We start from the raw sequence: 18209 nt of genomic DNA on the forward strand, positions 1-18209 counted from the left end.
AGCACGCCGGCCATATGTGCAATGTGTGTGATGCACGCAGGTGCCAGGATAGTAAAGGCACCAAAGAGGAGGAAATACTTTAAAAAAAAAACGTTTTTTTAAGGTGGTTTTTTATTGGAGGGGGGGGGGGGGGGGAAATAGGGGCACCAACTAAAGTTATGCACACAGGCGCTGGACATTACTGGTGCGCCCCTGTCCATAATGCAACTAGAAGAACAATGGGACATTGCACTCTTCGATTGGAAAAGGCTTGAATTCAACTCTTGTCATGACGAGAAGAATCTTTATCGGTTTTTTCAATTAGCCAATCTCTTATGGATGTTGCAAGGTGTTTTTCACCCAGACAATCAGGTTTTTCATCCCACACACAGAAAATTCGGCCATGAGAACATGAAATTTACAGAGAAAAAATACTGTTGGTGGTGATAGTAATAGGCAGTACATGGCATTGTATGCTGAGGGTAATAGTAATTGGAGGATTGATAATTAATAATAATAATAATTATTATTATTATTATCATTACATGAGCCCCTCCATGGAGTCCTAAGACTCTTTGTGGGAGACCCAAACTATCAACACAATATCTATCATACCTCTCCTTCAAACCATTAACAGACAGAGGGCTCAACTGATTCAGCAACCTACTCCAACATTCACCATTCTCCAAGTGAAAAATCTAGTCCTCATGCCCTTTCTAACCACACTCTTACCCAACTTCTAGAGATGACCAATGGTTTCCTCCCCTCTTCAACAGCCAAGCGCTGAAAAACTTCCTTTATATTACTCCTATAAAATCCTTTAAGTAACTTAAATGTTTCTATCATATCCCTCCCTTTTTTCACCTATCAACCAACTTCTGCAACCCACAAACCCTCAATCTATCCTCATTCCACAGACTACTCACCATCTTGGTTACCTCCGAATCCTTTTTACCACCACTACTTCATCCCAAAGAAACCCAAGTGACCAGAACTGAGCACAGTAATCCAGATGTATAAATTAATGATGCCAAGAAATTATATTCTTGGTTTGATCCTTTATCCAAGTGTAAGCAAATAAAAATTTGCACGTGAAGTAACATCATGACTGGGTTACTTGCATACAGAGTCTAATGACTTCACATTAATTGCTTTAGTATCCCATAATGCAATGCACCTATCCTTACGGACATGTATAATGCTATGCATTATGGGAAGGGACACTATCCAGATGTTTGACCTTCATTGAGGTTTCATCAGTGGGAGCAGACCCAGAAGTGATATTTCCATATATAAGTAGTCAAAAGGTGTATATCAAATGAAAAAACTTTCAAAGATCTTTCTCTAATCCAGAGTATTTTAGTAATAAGGTGTGATGTGACGTACCTGATTTACTCTCCTGACCTTGGGTATACAGTGGGATACTGCTTCCTCCAGAATAATTTTCATCAACTAATATCATCCTCCCATAATCATCATTCGGGATTTTTCTTGGCTCTTGATGGTGAACTGATCACCTTCTTAGCCTATTATTTATACTTCTCATATAGCTTCTTTTGATTATTTGGGCTGGCATAAATGACATGAAAGGTTAAAAAATATGCAATGAGAAGATATGATGTATATTTAGGCAATGTATAATCTGGAAGATTCTTCCTAGATGAATCCTCAAACAGTAATGCCTGTATAATCAAAATAATCTTTATTTATTTATTAAAGCTTAGAGACCTGACCCCTCTGGATAAATGAAGAGATTACCTTATTACAATAATTAAAAACTCAATAGAGTAAATAGTTTTCACAAGGAGGATTTCACTCAACCAGAAACATATCTATCATAGTATGTTAAATCAAATACTTGACAAAAAAATTATATTCTTGTTTTGATCCATAAGCAAAAGTTTATGCATGAAGTACCATCATTAGGACTCCAGAAACACCACTTAAATCAACTGGTCACAAAAAAAAAATTTAATCGCAATGCTATGAATTGTGGTAAAAGAATCGCATGTATAGGGTGATCAGAATTAAAGCATCCTCGTTTAAAGGCCTTGTGGAGTGCCATGCAGTGATCCAAATGCTGCAAAACTTTGCAGAAAGACATTGTGTCATGCAGAAGCAATATCTGGGGGAAAAAAATGTAGTTCCAAAATTCACCACTGGGAACACTGTAAACACCACACGGAATTTTTATATCATGAAACTCAACAGGTACTAAAAGGGCTTAAAAAGATGGACACAAGATTTTTCCCTTCATTCTGGTTGTTTAATACCATCTATAGTAATGGCACTAACCATGCACCAATGTGTATAGCTTGTGAAGCTGTACTACTTAAACAATTGCAATTCTGTTGCTGCACTCCACAAATTTTATTGCCTGAATAAATGTCGATGAGGTCCACTATCTCCATGTACTCTGCAAGCAATGCATGATTCGTTGTTTTGAAGAAATGGGATTGTTAGCAGTTAGACCTCGCAGAGGTTGCAAACCAATCAGTTCAGAACAAGTGAATGAAGTTGCTGCTGCTATTGTTGAACATGCCATGAATAACAGCGTTGGTTCCTGCAGTGCATGTGCTGTATCAAAACAAGTGGATGTGCCTTACAGGAAAATTCTGTGAAAGATTCTGCATTTTTAACCATTCAAGATAACCCTAATACAGGAGATATGCCCACATATCTCCTGTTGAAGGAAAAGTCAGCTCACTTTGAAAGTGAGCTGACTTTTCCTTCAACATTCCTTGCTCTAGTGGAGTTAGAAGCTGCATGGCCATGGATGATATCGTGCGGAGATGAGGCTCACTTTCACCCGAACAGAGCTGTGAATACCCACAATTGTAGGGTATAAGCTACAAAAAACCTGCATTTCAATCCAACAAATTCCTTTGCATTCACCCAGAGTTCATTTATCATTGGTCCATTCTTATTTGATGACATCTGCCAATCGAGTCCTGTGACCTGCTCAGTTACTGCTGAGAGGTATTGTGATATGATAAAAAATTTTGTTGTGCCACAGCTACAGCGGCACCTGTGTATGGATTCACTCATTTTCATGCAGGATGTGGCCCCTCCACACATCTGTCGATCCATACAGAAGATTCTTTGAGAACATTTCACAGAAGCCAGAGAGATAAGCCGTGTGTGTTTCCCCCACTGCATGGGCTTCTCGTTCTATTGATCTGATGTCCTTTGGCTTCTGGTTCTGGGGATTTCTCAAAGACAGGATTTATTGGGATCATCCTGATAACTTGCCAGCATTGAAAGGTGCATAATGCAGCATGTATACAACATCAGTCATACCCAGCTGCATTATGCCATTGAACACACTGTGCAAAAGATGCAGTATGGGACACACTGGGAATTCACCTGCCACTTGCCTCTGATAACTTGCCTGTGGCAAGTGGGCAAGTAGATTTTTGGAGGCCTGATCGTCATGCCTAGTTTTTAGAGGAAAATGACTTCACATCAACTTCCTCAGCATCCTATAATGTAAACCCATGATGAGAAGAGACACTACCTAGGGTTTCAACGTTTACGGAGGTCTTGTCTCATCTCATGATGTCTATTGCACAAAATTGTACAAATGAGGATAGATATGAAGCTGGTGATATGATACAAGTGTGGCTGATGGACCAATATGAAAGCATAGTAAATGAAGGAGCAGAATCTGGGAAAAGGCAGTTACTAGTGATGTGTGCTGCAGGCTCTATACTTGGACTGCTGCTATTTAATTTGTATGCAAATGATATAGGAAATTATTTGAAAGGAAATATTGAGTTGCTTTTAGATTATACAAGTGAGTAATGCAATAGTTAATTAAGGCAATAGAGAGAGAATCTGCAGAATGATTTAAATAGGCCGACACTATGGACAAAAGTTAATGGTTACTAGTTTAATGTGCAAGAGTGTCAAGTTAGGAATTCTGAGATGAAAAAATTGTAATCAGCTGAGGGAATGTGAACTGCAGAGTTTGGTGGATAGAAGAAGGAGAGGTGATATGATTGAGACTTTTAAACTGTTGAGAGGTGGTTACAGGGTTGACACTGGGAAGTTCTTTCGCTTGGTTGAACAGCGGGAAGGAGTGATGATGACAAGAGGCCATCCCTGGAAGTTACGAATGGAAACTGTGAGCAAGAGGGTGAGGAGTGGTTTCTTTGCGTGGAGGGTGGTTGAACCGTGGAATGCATTGCCTGATGGAGTGGTGAGAGCAAGAATGGTCAATGAGTTTGAGGAGTGGTATGATAGACTTTGTGTTTCTTAAGGGGGGACCTCCCCTCAATGAATCTTGACAGACTTTATGATCTTAGGAAGGACCTCCCACGATGAGTCTTTTGACTCCATGGAGGCCTGAATAATAATAATAATAATAATAATAATAATAATAAAAAGCTTTGTACACCACTGATGGAACTGTACTTCAGGAAATTGTTCAAGTTAAAGATTTGGAGTGTTGGTGGATTTGAAGTTCAGAGAACACATTGCAAAAGTGGCTGTGGTAGATCATAGAATTACATCATGAACACATTATCATGCAGATATAAGAAATTCATTACTCCCCATATAAGGATTTGATACATCTACATCTGCATTTACTGTGCACAGGTCTGATCACTTGGTTTTCTTTGGAATATGGAAGTGACTGAGAGGATCCAGGGGTGGGTGATCAAGATGAGTAGTCTGTGGAATGCTTCCTGTGAAGATAGATTAAGATTTTGTAGGTTACAGAAATTGGTTGATAGGTGGAAAAGAAGGTTATGTTAGAAACATTCAACTTACTAAAAGGATTTTATAGAATCGATAAAACTTGCACTTAACTGTAGGACAGTGCAGTGGATCATCCCTAAAATTTGGCAAGTGAGTGATTAATAAAGGCCTCGAGACTAGATTATTTGCTTGGATGTTGGCAACCCATCCACTAATTCACATCTTTCCAAGATGTGAATTAGTGGATGGGTTGCCAACATCCAAGCAAATGCTTCATTGGTGAATGTGGCCAAGAAGCACAATACCTACTGTGTAGGTACTGTACTTCAATATAAATTCTGTTTTATTTCCAATCAGTCTTCAGACTGCATTGAGAATTTCATGCAATAATTGTAATAATAATTAGTGAGAACTACAGTACTTAGATGCAGGAAGATACTTATGTTAAATAAATGCAGAAGTCATATTTTCCATGCACAAGTAGTAAAATGTGAATCACCATATTATTAAGCACTCTGAATTAGAGATAGTTGTGGAAAGTTCACAAGCAAACTTTTCTATTTTCAACCTTAAAACCATGTATATACAAAGCAATATTAAGTCATGAAAAGCACTTAAGACAATGGTGGTATAACTTCTCATCACTTACCTTAGTATCCCATAATACAAAGCACATCTCCTTGCGGACATGTATACTGCTATGCATTAAGGGAAGGGTCACTGCCCAGACCAGTTTTGACCTTTATTGAGGTCTCATCAGTGGGAGCCAGACCCAGAGGTGGTGATACAAAGCAAAACGTTGCTGACTATAAGGGTGAAGCAAAATGCTTTTATAATCCCTGATATCTGATAAGATTGCTGTGTGAGGAAATGTTTATGAGCTAAGTGCTCTGCCTGAGTGGGTGCAATTTAAAGATCTTCATTTGGAAGTAGGATGGCCTTGGGTCTCCTATATTTGGAGAAGTCTGTTTCATCATAATTTGTTGCTTGTTGGACTAATTCATTTGGATGTGAAGAGGATGCTGAGAAGAACTTTACTGCCGAAGACTGCAGGAAAGAGTAGATGTAGGAGATATTTGTATCCTGGTGGAGTTGGACATTTCTGACATACCATGGTGCGTTTAAGATCATGCGGAGAGTTCTGCACTCTCTGTAGTTTGAAGATATTTGTACTTGAGGTATGGCTCCAGGCTCGGGACGCATAAGTAATAACGGGTCGAATCATCAACTGATAAAGGAGCAGTTTTATTTTGGTATCCAGCTTGCTATTCCTATTGATAAGAGGGTAAAGCTATGCAATGACTCTTGATGATTTTGTATACGAGGCTTTTATATGTGGACTGAAGGTTAGTTTTCTGTCCAGCAGTACACCCAGATATTTGGCTTCTGCTTTCCAGGGAATCTTGATACTAAATAGGAAGATGTCATCTTTGGAAGATATTGAGTTTTTAGTGAAGAGTATGGCGATACTCTTCTGAGGGTTTACTTGCAATCTCCATTCCGAGAACCAGTGCTCTAATCTCTGCAGGTTTTCTTGCAGTTTCTTGGTGACAAGGTGCAGTTTAATAGATCTGGTTTGTATAGCTGTGTTGTCTGCGTATAGGGCAATGATGGATGACATTGGATTGTGCAGAATGTCCGCCATGTAAATCATGAAAAGTATCGGTGCCAGTAGGACCCTTGAGGCACTCCTGCCAAGATGCGTCGCTGGATAGATAATATATCATTTAGATTGACTTGCATTCGTCTGTCACTAAGAAATGACTTTATAATCTGGACTAGATCTAATGGAATGCCAGCTAAAATCAACTTGTATAGTAGTCCAAAGTGCCATAATTTGTCGAACGCCTTTTCTAAGTCAAGAAAAACTGCTCCAGCGTATTTTTGCCAATTGTAACTTGTGGTAATGAATTCGATTAGTCTATGAATTTGTCGGGTGGTACTGTGAAACTGGCGAAAACCAAACTGTTCTGAAGGAAGGATGTTTAATTTTTTTACTGAAAGTTGAATTCTGGAAAGGATAGCTTTTTCTGCTATTTTGCCCAAATTAGAAATCAGACTTATGGGACGATAACTTTGAGGCTGCTGAGGATCCTTGCCAGGCTTGTATATAGGAACTACGTTAGCTAACTTCCATGCAGAGGGAAAGTACTTAAATCTGAACATAGCATTTATTATTGTTGTAAGATATATGATGGCCTTTCGGGGTAGCAGTTTAATAACTTTGTTGGATATGTCATCAGGCCCTGGAGCTTCTTTATTCTTTAAGTTCTTTATAATGTCATAAATTTCAGCTGGGGAAGTAGGTGTGAGTTGGCTGATACAGGTATCCGGCCATTTTAACACGTGTCTGACGTGGTGGTGAACTTTGTAAACATGATTGAAATTTAGATTATTGTATGAAGAGCTACACTGTTTTTCTAAATTTTTAGCTATAGTTTCGGCTTTTTCTGCATCTGTGTAAACAATGTTCAGGTCAGATTTGAGAGGAGGAAGAAATTTGTTTTTGATGTTTCTTAGGAACTTCCAGACAGTTTGATCACCAGGTGATATGGAGGCTAATTTGTCTTCCCATAGTTTGTTTCTGTGGACTTTAAGTGCATCTCTCACTGCACTGTTCATTTTGTTGAGTATTTTTTGTCTTAGGGTGCTCTGGTGTTGTAGTATCTTTTTCTTGCTTTATTTTCTTCCCTGATTAGGGTTCATTATGTCATCTGGTAGTCGTTTAGGCTTGAAAGAAATTGAATTTGAGGTGATAGATGCTATGGCTGTGTTGATTTGATCAGTAAGTTTATTGACTGCAGAATCAATTTCTTCCTTGGAATTAATGAGGACGGGATCAATGTAGTTTGGAAGCATTTTGGATAGTTTTTCCCAGGGAATGAAGGTGTGAGGCAAAGGGGAAAGTCCCCTCTGATAACCCAGTTGGAGCAGAATAGAATTGTGGTCTGATGATAATGCATTCAATGATTCCAGGATGTACTGCAAGTTGACATTCTGAAGGACAGCTATATCCAAGACGTTGGATGAGCCAGTGGGACTGTGGTGAGTTGGCACTGAGGGGCCAGCCACAGCTGCACAATTTGAGCTTGTGTAGTTAAAGAGGATGCGACCATTCCTATTTATAGACTTGCTGCTCCAGGCGTGATGTTTTGCATTTAAATCTCCAGCGATAATAACCGGTAGTTTAACTCTGAGGATAGCATCCAGATCTGTGGTCAGCAATGTTTTTGATGGTGGGTTATAAGCAGCATAGATTTTTATGTTTCCGACAGAGTTTGTGATGACATTGATACCTGTGACTTCGAGATTATTGGTTGTAGGAATGGCTACAGCATGATGGTTGATGTGATTTTTGATGAGGATGGCTGTACCACCACCTCTGTAATCCAGCCTATCATTCCTGTAAAGTTGATATCCTTTGAATTTAGGCTTGTCAGCAGGTCTCAAGTGAGTTTCATTAATTAATAATATATCCGGATTATATCTGTCATTGAATTCCTGCACTTCGAGTATTTTATTTTTAAGGCCGTTGGCATTCCATGCAATAATCATTAGAGAATCTGGGGTAAATTTTTTCCTATGCATTGGAGAATGCAGATAAAATGGACTGTGTTTGCTGCAAGAAACTTTTTGTAGTGCTTAGTGATGGATTTGTGTTACTGAAATCCTGTAACATATTCACAAGAGAAGAGGTGATGATGGCTGTTATATTTGAATGTGGATTTGGCATATTCTGCTCATGGACTGCTTTTTTGGGGCGGGCCTGTTTATTTATTATCATCATCAGAGACCTCCAGGGAAAAAACTCATTGAGGAAGACCACATATCACCCACATTGGTCATCATACCTTTCCTTGAATTCATTCGCACTACCTGTGCTCATCACCACCAAAGAAAAGCCATTCCAATCATGCACTGCTATATCAGAGAAAAATCTAGCTCTCCCTCCTTTTATGACTGCATTCATTCTCAATTTCCTTGGATGTTCTTGTTCTCCCTAGCCTTCACAAAAGAACGTATGATAATATCATTGTGATATTATTATGATTTCATTATATCATATTGGCCAGCCTGGTTGGCCGAGTGGTCAGCATATCCACTCTGCAGCCAAAAGGCTGCAGGTTTGAATCGCACTGTGGGTATGGATGTTTGTGATTGTCTGTGGAAATGCTAGTGGTGGTGGGCAGTAGATGCCAATGGTGTAGCTGGTGGAAACAAAGAGTTGTAGAGTAGGTACCCTCCCTCAATGAGTCTTTGGACTCCCTGAAGGTGTCATGTAATAATAATAATATTATAATTTCAGTGATAACACTGTTATAATGCAGGGCAACTTCTGCCGAAACATTTTTAGCATCTGTGCCGATATCCCATCAGTCCCTATAGCTGAATTCTTTTTCAATTCATACAACAACTCTGGTATCTCCTCCTCATACACCTGAATTTCTTTCGCTAGTGAATAAGTAGCATTAAGCTCATGACTGGTTGATAGCTTTTAGCATAACTAGGTACTGTACGCCCACAGATGCAAGACCCTTCGACACTTCTGTGAATGTCAAAAGAAGGAGAATCCATTCCAATTAGGGTAATCAGTGCGTTTTGTGGGATGAGTGTTTATTATTATACGTCAGAAAATTAGCTTTTCTTTTATGAAAATTCTAGTTCTTAAAGTGGCTGTACAACAGTTTTTTTGTATTTTTTTTTGTATATTTTGTTGTACAAACAAAACAACTGTTTTGCTTGTACAACAAAACTTCTTCAGGTATCAAAGACAAAGAATTATGTAAAATACCAGAGACATAATAAAATTACATCAACAGAACTAATATAAAAGACCGAAGTACAGTTTAAAACAGGAATGCGTGCTGGAATTCCAATTAAAGTTGACTACATGCGAGAGTTGTCAAGAGAGCGCCAGTATTGGACAGTGGCAATGTGTGCATCAGAAAGATTGTAGCTAAGGCTGTTGTTTATATGGGATGAATCAAGGGATATTTCTTTAGATTCAACTACCTTCCTTTTGAGCTCATCATAACACTTATGAATATTAGACGTCTGCGGCCAGTCTACGAGGTGTTGAAGGCCTTCATCCAAGTTAATAGAGAAGAGAACGTGGCTTGAGAGAGCACTGGCCCTGGTCCTATTGCAGGATATGTCTCTTCTGTGTTCCTCAATACATAAAAGGATAGATTTAGCCGTGTGACAGTAATAAGGTTTGCCACATTCACATATTATGGTCAGACGGCTAAATCTATCCTAAATATACCAGGTTCCTGTACACTGCATTGGATTCACGTATACAGATCGTGTCAATTTCTGTTCATTGCTGTAGAATATGCCAGAAAGTGGAAAGCAGCATGAATATTTATATTTTTTCACAGATCTTTCTCCACACTTATTTGGTATACTGTACTCCTGTATCTCATCTAAAGTTCGATCGGTGTAGAAGAACCTAACAGCTCTCTTCATATAACTGCTCCATGAGGACTCAACTTTTATTTAAAAGTTTAGTTTTCTTCCCAAAAGACTGTGTTTAGTCAACATGACATATTCTGCTAGGCCAGACTGTCCGGGTTCAAAATACTAGATATAAATTTACGTTCTTCACAATGGATGACTGGAGATCTACCAAACTGTCCAAAGTAAGACAAATCACTGGAGCAGGGTATCTGGTAGACACCGGGAAGTCTGAGTGGAAGTAAATCAAGCTTTTGCATAAAAATGGACTTCTTATGGAGTGGTTATACACATACCAATAATAAATGTCATGGAAATCAGGGTTTCTGTAAAAGTATGCGACTGCCAATATCGACGCTCTTCACTTCCCTGTGCATAGTTTGGTGAGATGTGGTTCTGTAACAGTCTTCATTAAATGCTTCAGTCAATTGCTGCACACAGGAAGTTCTGTCTGCCCATACAAGCCTTCTCAGACGGTGGCACTCTCCTTCTGAATCTGACTTAGGACCACAATTACACCTCTTAGACAAGTATTGTGGGTTATTTTCCAGTGATTAAGCACCCAGGATATTTCACCTTTTGAGAATTAATTAATTAGTTAGCATATGTTGATACAGCGGCCGTCAGTTCTGGCACCATATTATGAAACCAACATGAGGGTATTGTTTATACTGTATTTTTCCTGTCAATCGCTTGTTGTCCTGTCCATTTCGCCTGGTCTGAGGGAAGAAAAATCCAAGTTTCTGGGAGAGAAAATCTTCTACCTCCGTATGAAACCAGTAATTCACCTTTAGTTGAAAGAGACCAGGTAAGGGTTCCTCACTTCATGGATGGGAATCAAACCCAGGTTTTTCCAACAAAAGAGCTTCATTTATACCGATTGAGCTACGGAGGCACCATTTGAGACGCTAGCAGCTCTGCTGTTTTTTAAATCGTGGGTCCAGCCAGACGCGTACCCACAATAAGCCCTTTATTGAACTCCCAAAGATCCTTTCTTTTACCCATTGTGATCAATACTATTGACGATTACTGATCTTCATCATTTTTAAACAGTTGCCTGGAACACGTGGTGACAGTCGTGATCAAGTATTTTGCATATGCGGTGCATAAAGTTTCCAGACATCGACATAAAGGTTTCTAATCAGTGGCCGGTACATTTACCAGGAGCGCTGTGAAATCCTTCTACACCCACCGAAATTAAACAGATCTGATGGTCTTTGGTTATTATTATCTTCATAGAAAATTACTGTATCATTTTTATGCAAATTTGCGCTTGTTATATTACTGTAAATGTTTTTTAAATAATCTTGAATTACGAGCATCTATTGTTCTATTGAAGCTGTAGTGACATTTTTCAAATTGATTCTTTTATTGTAATTTTATTTTGTGTGTAAAATTTTGTTTTCTATTGTTGTTATTATACTAAACATCATATACAACTTAAGCGGAAATTTCACGACCAATAACTTTATTTTATGTACGTGTAAGTTTCCATCTTTAAATTTCTAGATATGTCAGCTTACGCACGCGCACATGTGTGTGTACAGCAATCCCTCGATTAATGCGCCTTTAAAACAGGCACATTAATCAAAAACGCACTAATCGATTATAATAAGCTATGGGAAAATGTATAATTCATTCCTTAGATTTCTTTTTTAACCCTGAATTTTTTTTATAAAAGAATCAGGGTATGTCTCAGGATCTAGTTAAAGGAAAACCATGAAGCTGAAAGACAATAAAACATATTTAGAATATAAATTTATTATTCTGCTTCTTAACAAAGAAATGAGCTAACATAGTTTGACGAGGTCTATTTCTTTTTTTTCATACAACTGATGATATAGCCCTATTGCCAATTCAGATTTTACTGGTTCTTTCTTCACCAGGGTCTGTATCTAAGAATTGCTGCTTAAAAACTTCGATTGTACGAAAACTATTCTCAAATTGTTTCTGTGAAACCTCCTTGGGCTTGTCAATGATTAAATTTTTTTCATATTCTTCAGGATCTTCCCGCTGTCCATTTAAATTTAGCAGGTCGGAATCACCCAACTTCTCAGAATGAGATTTAATTAACCTAGATTAATTTGAAAAGCCTCTAAAATCATTTGCATAATGTGGAAGAATGTGCTACTAAACAGCTTGCATATTGCTAGCAGTAATTTCATTCGACTTTGCGACTTTATAACCAGGCTGAGATTTCTCTGATTTACTAGCAAAGTCTTCGAAGGCATTCGCTTCCAAAAAAAAAAAAAAAGGCCGGTTTCATCGACATTAAATATTTGTCGATCACAATAGTCCCCTTCCTACACAATTTTCTTCAAAATCTCTCGATATCTCCTTATCTGCACTTGTAGCTTCTCCTGTGATTAGAACATTATGTAGGCTATTTCTCTTTTTGAAACGCTCAAATCACCCAGCACTAACATGGAATTCTTCTTTTCATCATTGATAGCCCTTTCTTTCCAGGTTACAATGAGACAGTGCTTTTGATTTAACAAGGCCAGTGTGTTTAGCGGGATCCGTTTTTGGTTACAATCTTCGATCCATGTAAAAAGAAGTCTCTCTAATTCAATCATTATGATACTTTGATTTTCAGTGCATGCATGATGAACTTCAAGCAGCCTTACCTTTCTCTTTGAATTCAGCCATTGATTCACCCATTTTGGTGTTCTTGTCCTATCTTTTCTCTGGAGTCGCCTTGTTCATTTTTCTTTATTATTTCAAGTTTTTCTTCCAATGAGATTACTTCTTTTAGAATCATTTTCACACTTCTATTTTTTGCTCACTAATTCTTTTACTCATGATTAAGGGTTAGGAAAATAATTTAAAATAAAAAGGTACGGAAAACAATTGCACGAGATATGATCAGCAAAATGTTATGTAAAGCAGAAGACAAATTTTGGTGGTAAATTTGGAACATAGCAAACGTGGAAATAGTGAAGTATGCCATTAAAAAATAACTCTGTAAAATGTTTCAAATCGCTAACTAAATTATTTCATCCTGGTGAGTTGATTTTTTAAAATAGTTAGCCATAAAAAATGTATAGATCGAAAAAATTTAAAATCTCTAACATTTATTTTTAAGATAGGTGCACTAATAGAATTTTAGAGACACAAAAAAAATGACACACTAATCGGGGGAACATTAATCGAGGGATTTATATATATAAAAGATACCTGATGAAGGCTGTAAAAAGCCGAAACTAGTTGTGTTTTTTTATCATTAAAGCTTTTAATTAACTCTCGGTTGTTTAGTCATTTTCTTAAGCCAAGTTTGTGCCTGCACGTAGTGCAAGTCCGAGGCAATATATATATATCATCTAACGCCTTTTTATTCCCGTATACGGGGAGTAGGCGAGGCCATTTAGCCCTATCTAACTTTTGGAGACTGAGCGGGCAGTTCAATCTCCACTGGTACCAATCAGAGATAGATGGCCCAAGGCTATCACTAATTAAGCGGTACACAGTGAAGACAGACGGCTCAAATGTGCCGCCATCTCGTGGTCCCTAACACAATATATTTAACGTCTGAAATAATGTGGGTTCTACGGTTTCATCGACATTAAATATTTGTCGATCACAATAGTCCCCTTCTACGGTCGATTTTCTTGAATTTACGGGACGAAAAACCCGCTTGCCCGTGCCAGAGATCGACTAACTCGGGAACCGGTCGTAAAAAGGCTTAGAAAAATTTCCTCTAGTCGCCGACTAGACTCGAAACCAAGTCTTCCTTCGTGCTGCCAAGCGCCGTGGTGTGTAAATGCCACATCCACTGAGCTACACACACGTAAAAACTACACGTGTAAATATAAATAAATAATATACACACACACATAGTGCATACTGCACATAAATACTAAATATGAACATAATATGAATAATCTCATATTTATTTCAACTTTGAATCCTATTATCTATTCGCATTAAAATAGATGAGTTGCTTTGGTAAAATATGAGAGGTAGCACGAAGTTCGTATTTATCAGGGAATATTGGCTAACTAGCTTATGATCAATGGGAACATCTGAAAACGCTTAAAATTTTAACGCACAGCACCATGCCGTACTTTATATGGATTACATCTGAAAATACAAAATTTACAAGAATAAGAACATACAAACATGAATATATATATATATGGAAAAGCTTTAATGACTTTAATATATATATAGAGAGAGATGTTCTTATTCTTGTTATAAATATATATAGATGGATCACACCTGAAAATGCAAAATATTATAAATAAATATAGATGGATCACATCTAAAAATACAAAATTTACAAGAATAAGAACACACACACATATATATATTCTTATTCTTGTTAGCTCATATAAACTCAGTGTTTAGTTACCTTACGCTTAATTGGATTCCTCTCAGTTACCAGACGCTTAATTGGATTCCTCTCAGTTACCAGACGCTTAATTGGATTCCTCTTGCTGCCTGCTGAAAGCAATTTAATGCACGTGTCATATATTTCGTTAAAAGGGGTCGCTGAGCCGAAGTGTGCTATTTTGTCACATGTGTGTAAATTTTAAGAAATTAGAATTGTGTGGACGTTTTTGTATGAGGAAGAAAAAGATTATATTTCTTTTAATATTTGGCATAAATATACTTTACAATGTATGGTTTAACGTACTGACTGTTCCACTTCAACCTTTCGATAGAGACTTCACGAATGTTAACTTGTGCCCTGCATGTTATGGTCAAAATCTCTGCCCACAGTTTTTTCATGAAGATTTAAAGTTGGTCGGGCTTAGTCGGTTGAAAGTTTTACGCTTGTTTAATTCCAAAAATGTATATTATGGAAAATTAATAGAGAAAGTTGTAGTGAAGAAATTAGCACACAACTGGGAATTAACGGAAGGCGATCGTATTTTATGCGATCGCACGAACATGACTAATGGCTGTAACGTGAGAACCGCAATAAAAAGCATAATTACTAAAACGAATGGTCAACCATTCATGAAAACATTAGAAATGCTAAATAGTTCAACAGATATTGCGAGATGTCCTTCCGAAAGGATATTAAGTTACATATATGAAAAAATCGTTGGTTCGCTATCTCCATTAGAAAATGTACGGGAGTTATCTCGGAAAGATATTTTGGCAGAAATGATGTACAGTATATTGATAAATCCGGAGCCACTTCTGATACAAGTAAGTTTATTCTTATTGTTTTTTATAATAAAAAAAAAAAAAATCACGCATTGATTTAATCATTTCGCGACTTATGGGTCGCGAAAAGATTTCTAATGGCTCGCCATCTCCGTAACTGAGAAGCGAAAACGAAATAATTAAAGAAACCCCTTTTTCTAACTTCATGTAACTGATGACGTAACATTTTCAAGTTTGCTTCAAATTAAAAAGCACAGAAATCGAATAAATGTAGATCGATGTGCACTTTTTTCAACGGCCCCTATATGAGTGCGGAAATAAATTTCGAGTTCACTTCATTTTTTAAAAAAAATCTGATTTCGTTCGCAGATCCTTTGACTTTCCAGTATTTTCCTTAATTTTAAGGGCTACAATAGAAGATGACTATATTTGAATTTGGATGTTGATCGAAACCTTTTTTTCGGTTATCAAACAACAGATTTAAAATTTTTACTTTGTGTTTATTACATGAAATCTGTATGCAGTCATGCTATGTCAGTTTAAATTAAGTTATACTTCATTTATATTATATTTAAATGGTATTCTTTTATTATTATTATTATTATGATTATCTTGGATAATGAGGTATACCAAAGGTGAAAAGTGGGTTGAGATAGCTGGAAGGTTGAGAACCACTGCTGTACTGTCTCTGAAGGTAGTAGTCAAAAAGAATGCTATCTTTCGTATAAGTTTATTGAAAACTAGGATATAATAAAACTACATATAACTTATTATTATTATTATTATTATTACACCTCCATGGAGTCGATAGACTCAATGTGGGAGGTTCATTCAACAACTGACAACATATTTATCATATAGAATCTTAAAGTCCTTAGCACCTCTTGCATTAACAACACATTCTGGTAATGCATTCCATTCACTGACAATTCTCCATGTAAAAAATCTACTCCTCACACCACCCACCCTTCTTTACTGCACTTTTACATAACTTCCAGGAATGACCTCTGGTTCTTCCCCTCTCACCTTCTACTCTTTTTATAATCCCCTCTGGATTAATCTGATAAAATCCTCTCACTAACTTTAACATATCTATCATATCACCTCTCTTCCTCCTATCCTCCAAATTCTGCAATCCACATCCCTTCAACCTCTCTCCATAGCCAGCATTCCAAACTCCTGATATTGTCTTGGTCACTCATCTCTGGACCCTCTCCAATGTCTTCACATCACATTGAAAACCAGGTGACCAGATCTGAGCACAATAGTCCAAGTATGGTCTGATCAGTGCCTTATACAGTGGCACAACCACTTTCTTATCCTTGCATGTTAGAGTACTTCTTATCATAGCACACTACTATGTGCAAACTTTGCAACACTAGCAATATGCCCTCTAAACTTCAGTCTACTGTCAATCATCACTCCCAAATCTCTAATCTCATCCACTTCCTGCAGTATGGCACCATCGATATAGTACACAACCTTATATTTCTGCACTCCAAAATGCAATTGCACTTATTGATATTAAAACTACAACCCCCCCCCCTCTTTTGTCCAAGTAAAATGTCTATTCAAATCTTCCTGAAGGGATTCAGCATCAGCAGTGCTACTAATAATTCTTCTCAACTTTGCATCATCAGCAAATAACTGAAGATCCCCAGTCAGTCCACATGATATATTGTTTACAAACGAGATAAACAGCAGGGGTCCAAGAACAGAACCCTAGGGCACCCCACTGGTTACCCTCCTTTTTTGAGACACTGCTCCATCATACACAACCTGCTGGTATCATTCAGAGAGCCAGTTTCTGATCATCCATCTAACCAATATACTGTCTATTCTCATCCTCTGCAGCTTGTACACCAACTTATCACTGTATATGATTCTCTCTTTTCTAACACACTCGTCACTTTATCATAAAATGCAAGTAAATTACTCAGCATTATTTTTATTCCAAGCAGCAAAAACATACTTATCACTGTTGAAATATTTAAGTTTTTAAAATAATCATGTATTTGCAAAAATGCAAACTTTCCATATGAAGTTTGCTTGGTGTTAAGAAATGGACTTTGCATAGGAGTATATTTGCGTTTTATTAGTTATTTTTTAAATAAGGAATTCGCTAGCCTGTCAGAAAAATAATAAGTCACAAAGCTGACACCAGTATTTCAAAAAAGAAAAAAAACTTCTTAACATTCAGAACCGTTAGTTTCAAAGAACTTCATTGATAATTTCAATATCATATTCTACATTTTGGCCAAACAGGATGGAAATGCAAGGGTGTCCTTGCATGAAGTCAACCTGGAAGTCTGTACTCATGCCTTATCACCATTAAAGAAAATAGGAACCTTGTTTTAAATAAGTATTTTAATGAAAACTCTTAATAATGTTTTATGGTTAGTGTTATCTCAGTACTGTGGCATCTAAAAGGTTTTGACATTCTCTGTAAATGTTTATCTACAATGATCAGTAAAGATGAAATTTCTTCTTTGCATTACAAATGGATGACACATAAGATGCCAAGTGATAATAAACTGGATATTATAACTTAAAAAAAAAATATATATATATAATACACAGTGTTTACTTTCATGTGATAGAAAGTGACACAATATCATTAGCAATCTATACCACAGCAAATTTTTTTGCATCATTGCATTATACATTCCTATTTTTATCCTTGTACTCAACTGTGAGCTAATGCAAATGGAAATGAAGTAACTTCGCATGCAAACTTCTGCTTGTTCACAATTAAGTAAAGGATAAAAATATAAATTTATGCGGTGGATTGGTTATGTAATTCATGTTATTTACATGAAAATCATGTAAATTGAGACTAACATTTGTATAGAAAATGAGAGGATGAGTTCTATAATGCTCAATTAAGTATTTAAATATTTTTAAAATAAATGCAACACTTTATTTTTATGTATAGATCACAATAAAAATTTAAG

General features: G+C 37.0%; 1 protein-coding gene across 1 annotated transcript in view; it reads left to right on the forward strand.

The window, feature by feature from the left end:
- The first annotated feature begins 14586 nt into the window (after nt 1-14586).
- LOC150100822 (divergent protein kinase domain 2A-like) overlaps nt 14587-18209 on the forward strand; it is a 40142-nt gene continuing 36519 nt past the window's right edge. The window contains exon 1 of the mRNA XM_090401719.1: nt 14587-15297. Within this exon, the coding sequence (XP_090257845.1) occupies nt 14659-15297 (639 nt within the window). The 5' untranslated portion in view covers nt 14587-14658. The remainder of the gene's footprint in view (nt 15298-18209) is intronic.

The sequence above is a fragment of the Typopeltis vanoorti genome, chromosome 12, assembly GCF_054136105.1.
Source record: "Typopeltis vanoorti isolate ZY-2024b chromosome 12, IOZ_Tvanoo_1.0, whole genome shotgun sequence".
Lineage (NCBI taxonomy): Eukaryota > Metazoa > Arthropoda > Arachnida > Uropygi > Thelyphonidae > Typopeltis > Typopeltis vanoorti.